The 6,589-nt window shown below is 37.2% G+C and overlaps 1 protein-coding gene across 1 annotated transcript in view; it reads right to left on the bottom strand.

Annotated features, from left to right (window-relative positions):
- Positions 1-610: 610 nt before the first annotated feature.
- Positions 611-6,589, bottom strand: part of LOC126184333 (cullin-2) — a 184,818-nt gene continuing 178,839 nt past the window's right edge. Inside the window, exon 14 of the mRNA XM_049926709.1 lies at positions 611-2,059. Coding sequence (XP_049782666.1) covers positions 1,928-2,059 — 132 coding nt within the window. The 3' untranslated portion in view covers positions 611-1,927. The remainder of the gene's footprint in view (positions 2,060-6,589) is intronic.

Raw genomic sequence — 6,589 nt, 5'->3', positions numbered from 1 at the left:
GCAGTTCACTAACTTTATCTCTAATACCTTGTATATTCTGATGAAATATACTAATTCCCTCATTACTCAGATACCTAAGCTTTGTCAAAAGTGATTCCCTTGTTAGAGAGACTTCCCTTAAGCAGGAATACCTATCAGCTGACTTCAATCTAAAAAAGGTGCAGCTCTAACACCCACTACTGCAGGAATTTTCCCATGAGTGATCCCACCAACCCCACCTATGCTGTCACCTATAAGCTTTGCCAACCTCCCCTTCCCATACCTGTTGAGGTGCAGGCCATGTCTAGTGAAACCCGTCCTGCTGATAGACTCCACCGACACCACTGAAATGTGACCCATGCCTTCTGTCATAACAGATAACAGTAATCTGTGAGCAAAATGAAGTACAAAAGGTAAGAATGCTAATCTTGAAGTCTCTGAATAAATGAAAAACAAAAACAGGAAGTAATGTAGCAACATTAACCAGAAATGAGGTATTCATCAGCTACTAAACTTATGGTCTTCAGAAGCTGTAGTGGTGGATATCTAGTGTGTTTACTTTGTCGTAGCAACATAGCCATAGAGGAAGTGTGTTTCAAATCATAAAGTCAGGAAATTTTTAATATAAAAATTTAGAACTATGAAGAATATTTATTATATTTTACATTAAGACATACATTCTTTAGTACACATCAACACAACATATCAACACTGTACGAAATATTTTAAATATTTTCTTCTGCTAGACCAACAACATCCCACAATACAGTTACAGAATTCCTGGAGGGAAAATGGGGTGAACAACTGCAACTTGCATTTCCCATTCACTCTACAAAAGCAGGTAAAATATTTTTGACATCATACATTTTGCACAGTACCAGCATAGTTACAAACTAGGAAAATGGTAAATACATGCTGATTAAAAGCACCAAAATGAAGTTTAAAGTCTAATGATAGACATGTATTCTGAAAATATATTGGTAGAAGTGCAAGACAGAATGTGTAGCACTAGCAGTCTCTGCACGCAGAACAGATCACCTAATACTATGATGTCAACAAAACAGACAGAAAAGTTTCTGATCTGCCCATTCTTTCAATTTATTTTGCTATTAAATTCCTTTGGCCAAGGTCGCAAAGAACATCTTTAAGTGGAACATTGCTTCTTTTTCATACATAGTAAATTCTTTCAATTCTCTAGACAAAATTTGAAATAGCTGCAGAGGTCACTCTCTAAAAAGATATCTCTCATTAGATGATGATATCTCTTATTACATGAGAGATTTCAGAACTTTCATCAGCAATGGCAGTAACAATAACAACTACATCACTCTCCTCCTAGAAAAACTTATTCAGAGGAATGACCTTACAAATACACCCATTTCCCCTCCTCACTCACATCCAGACAACACACCATCCCCCTCCCTTCCAGGTTTCTCTCAACCCACACAAATATGTGTGAATCCCAGCCTCCTCTCTCTCTCTCTCTCTCTCTCTCTCTCTCTCTCTCTCTCTCTCTCTCTCTCTCTCTCTCTCACACACACACACACACACACACACACACACAGAGAGAAGAGAGAGAGAGAGAGAGAGAGAGAGAGAGAGAGAGAGAGAGAGAGGGGGGGGGGGGGGAATCCCACCCAAACAACAGTCTTAATTTAATCCTGTACAGCAACTACATACTTCACAACAGTTATCAAAAGCCACAAAGCATAATTGCATCCACACTGTAAGCAACATCAAAACACTGCTGGAATACAAGTGGCTCAACAAGTTCATTGCAAACACAATCAGAATTGCAAAAGAAACACAATTACAATGAAAATTATGTTTACACTTTCAATCACTCTCTCAAGTTTAGTAAATAACTGTAGTGGTAGTAACCATTCGTATATTCAAAAGCAAGGAAAATGCTTTTGCATCCTTAAGAGTCATCTTGAGAGTCACATTTTTACGCCACATAGCTGTACTCATCTGGTGAATGTGGAGTACGTTCAATATACTGCTTGTCAATTAAGGCTTCTATACATTTTTTGATAAGATTTATTGTTGGTGCAAACGAAGCTTTTGACTGCCTCAATACCTAGAGAAATAAGGAAAACAAATTACAATAAGGAGTAAACATTGCTCTAACAGCTAGATAGATGTGTGTGTGTGTGTGTGTGTGTGTGTGTGTGTGTGTGTGTGTGGACACACACACACACACACACACACACACACACACAGAGAGAGAGAGAGAGAGAGAGAGAGAGAGAGAGAGAGAGAGAGAGCACAACCAGACACTGTTCTGAGAATGAAAATTCTTTTACTCAAGACAAAATACCTGTCATGTTATTCCTTTGCTAAAGATTAAAACTGAGTTTTGGACCAGGCATTTGCCTTTTAATGGTGGTGCTCTTCCTCCCATAAATGCTTTAAACTACTAATGGCTAATCTACACAGCTTCAAAATTCCACAGAGGTCATCCTGCAATGCTACAAGACTAGCACTGAACACAGAACTGATGCAGAGGAGAGTCTAACTTGGTTGTAATGGAGATGAGATTTTTTAAATCTTGGTGGAATACACACGTGACAGTTAAGGCTGTGGGCCACGGCAGGGCTCAAACAGAGGTGTCTCCATTTATGGACAATATTCTTTCAAGTGAGCCTGAGCTGCAATTTTTAACTGACCCTGAAAGTACGGTGTGTTCACTTTATAGATCAAAATCACCTTGGGGAGGGGGAGGCAGAAAATCAGGGCATATTTAGCTGGTAATGGTTTTACCACAGCATTAAAAATCATTGAAAATTAGTTATTTGAAAGCTTATGACAGATGTCAAACATATTAACATGTGAACTGTGGCAGAAATGTCCTCTGCAGAATGCATGCAAACATCACATTAACACCTTATCCATAGTGTACTTGTGAAAAACCGTGACCACAGAATTAAAACGAATAAAATAAACTATACTGTGTTCATCATAAGAATAAATCTAATGTAAACATTACATCATGAATTCTTCCATGTTTACTGAAATCTCATTGGATTTCATTACACATGGGGTGGAAGCCAAGCTGCCTCATGTACAGTCAAGTAGAATAAAAGGTATAAATTTTATGCTGTGTATTATGCACACATTGACTGAGCAATAATATGGGACAACTGCTTTATCAGGGCATTTAATTTCAACAGCACAGGCCAGCCCGCTGGTCCAAGTAACCTGCAGTGATGTGAGCAGTTGCAGTTAATGCATAAAGTGAGATGAGCAGAGAGACAATGTAGTTTTGACTATCATTTAATTCTTAAAAAAGAATGAAATCATATTTGGCAAAACTCCAGCAATACAACACACTTCTTACGTAACCACACGTAAAACATATTGTGCTCTCGTTCTTAGCCAACATGGTATTGTAATTAAACATAAGAGTGATGAAAATTCCCAACTTAAACCCAAGAGTAATTTTTTTTTTTTTTGTGTGAGCTATGTCTGACTCATGCAGGGATTTCATCATATAGTTAAATATTGTAGCGTCTAAAAGTATTGAGCTTTGTTGGCTTCCTTGGCATGATAAGTACTGATAATTTCTTCAGGTTTGCTGCTGAACTCCTTCCATATCCGAATCCAAGAAATACATTTTAATACTGGAACTGTCATCTGCAATGTTGATAATGAGTCCATCAACAACAGAATCCACGAAGCCATCCACACGCCACATTTTCTCCTCCACTTTTATGACACCGTGCATTAATTCCAGTATGACTGGCACCTTAAATGTCTTGTTATTTTTTGTGACATATCCCTTAACTTGTCTCCACATCAGTTCTGTTGGGTTCATATTGCAGTGGTACAGTGTCAAATGTAGAAATGTAGCATTTGTATATAGTGTGCTCAATACTGTGAAAATTGTTTTCCGTGTTTCTATGAAGCTTATCACTTTGACTTGTGTGAGACCACATATGTGGTATACACCACTGGACACAGCCAAAATAAAGAGTATCCAATTTTTCATTTTTGTCCTAAAAATTTAATTTGTTATATTTTCTTAATGTAAACAACCTTCATTACAAATCTTTTATAAAATATCCATAATTAGGAATTCGTATTTGGATGAAAACTGGAATTTTGCATGCAGTATGTAATTATAAACAAGGAGACAGGCACTTTTCATAAAAAAAATTATGATCAGACCTGTGTTAATTAGCACATTTGATGAATTTTATATTTAAAAGATGTAGGTATTAAAAAACACACACACACCAAAGTGAGATTTGAGCTAATGATCCATTAAAAGATTTGAACCAATGATCCACTGAATTACCAGATTATGATTCTACAACATTACTGACCCAGCTATGCATGCCTTTGATGAAGAAGCCTTAATTTCAATAAATAAAGTCCTCAGAATACTTCAAAGCCGATTTTTTCTGTATACTTGTGAAAGACACTGAGAACAATCTGTTTCTTGCCACTTTTTTGTGACATTCAACACATGCATTTCACTATGGAGCAGGAAGCAGTGTCAGCCATTTCCGCACTACATACTAACAGCGAGGCAATCGGAGCCCAACAGTACAGAGACTGTGAATGTACACAATTTTTGAAATAAAAGCTATGTAGCTACAGTATGATTAAGAAAAATATTGATGGCTGTTAATACATTAGAACATCTTAAAGTTTCGCTGACAGTAACACAGTAATAAAATATGTAGTACATAAGTGGAGCCTCCTTCCAAGTGAGTAACACCACCAATGTATGAGTGCTATGGCTACTGACAAATCACCATGTTTGTACTTTTTATTCTTATGATGAACAAAGTATATAACTAATGAGTGCTTGCGATTTATTTTGAGGGCTAATAGCACAAAACCTGCTTTGACCTCTGTAGTTTATTTTCAGTTATAACAGATTTAACGCAAAAACATTGCTAAATTTATGCTGCTATTCCACTTTTACCTCTTTGTGTATGACAAATATTATGAATAGAGAGGTGCTATTACACCTACAATGCCTATCCAGAATATGGAGCTCAGTGAGGTGTCCTACAGAAACCTTGTGAAATTTCATTTTTCCATTTAATCTTTTAAAGACTCTGAAAAGATACATGACCAACTGTATCTTTCTCAATTTCATAATATGATTTTTAATTGGTCACACAAGAATACAGATATTAACAAGTTGTTTTTACAACAGCAGTGCCAAAGTGCATGCGAAATGCTGATATTCCACCCAAAAGCCAGACATCTGGTATTTCATACACTTCATATCTTATGTCCACTTTTCTACTGGCAAGGATACAACTGTAATTATCTAACAGTAATCTGAAAGTAACCATACTTGCATGATTCACTGAGTTCCTGATTAGAAGCAAGCAGTAAAGGTGTCATTACACTTCTACATTTGTATCATCATTTTTGTCATTAACTCTGCTGAAGTACCACAATTCCATGTACTCTTCATCACAGATGGAATACACACAAATATGTAAATGTGAAACAATACACTAAAACCACATTTATACGTCTTTCACTTATACGTTTTTCGCACTTAGACTTTTTTTTCGTGTCCTGGCGAAATATCCAAAGCGTTCACAAGTTATAATGCAGTGTTTCAGAGTGGGTTGCCAGGAGATGGATTGGTAAGGCCGATATTAGACTACAATAAAATTTTATAGTGTAATAAGGAACTCTGTCAAAGCTAGGCATTGGTCAAATCTTCTTTCACCACATATAACACTTGTAGATTAAAACTGAAGAAATTGCAAAAAGGTGGGAATTTAAGGAGATGGGACCTGGATAAACTGACTAAACCAGAGGTTGTACAGAGTTTCAGGGAGAGCATAAGGGAACAATTGACAAGAATGGGGGAAAGAAATACAGTAGAAGAAGAATGGGTAGCTTTGAGGGATGAAGTGGTGGCGGCAGCAGAGGATCAAGTAGGTAAAAGGACGAGGGCTAGTAGAAATCCTTGGGTAACAGAAGAAATATTGAAATTAATTGATGAAAGGAGAAAATATAAAAATGCAGTAAATGAAGAAGGCAAAAAGGAATACAAACGTCTCAAAAATAAGATCCACAGGAAGTGCAAAATGGCTAAGCAGGGATGGCTAGAGGACAAATGTAAGGATGTAGAGGCTTATCTCACTAGGGGTAAGATCGATACTGCCTACAGGAAAATTAAAGAGACCTTTGGAGAAAAGAGAACCACTTGTATGAATATCAAGAGCTCAGATGGAAACACAGTTGTAAGCAAAGAAGGGAAATCAGAAAGGTGGAAGGAGTATATAGAGGGTCTATACAAGGGTGATGTACTTGGGGACAATATTATGGAAATGGAAGAGGATGTAGATGAAGATGAAATGGGAGATATGATACTGCGTGAAGAGTTTGACACAGCACTGAAAGACCTGAGTCACAACAAAGCTCCGGGAGTAGGCAACACTCCATTAGAACTACTGACACCCTTGGGAGAGCCAGTCCTGACAAAACTCTACCATCTGGTGAGCAAGATGTATGAGACAGGCGAAATACCTTCAGACTTCAAGAATAATATAATAATTCCAATCCCAAAGAAAGCAGGTGTTGACAGATGTGAAAATTACCGAACTATCAGTTTAATAAGTCACGGCTG

The sequence above is a fragment of the Schistocerca cancellata genome, chromosome 4 (genome assembly GCF_023864275.1).
Source record: "Schistocerca cancellata isolate TAMUIC-IGC-003103 chromosome 4, iqSchCanc2.1, whole genome shotgun sequence".
Taxonomy (NCBI): domain Eukaryota; kingdom Metazoa; phylum Arthropoda; class Insecta; order Orthoptera; family Acrididae; genus Schistocerca; species Schistocerca cancellata.
This window is presented reverse-complemented; position numbering and strand designations above follow the sequence as displayed.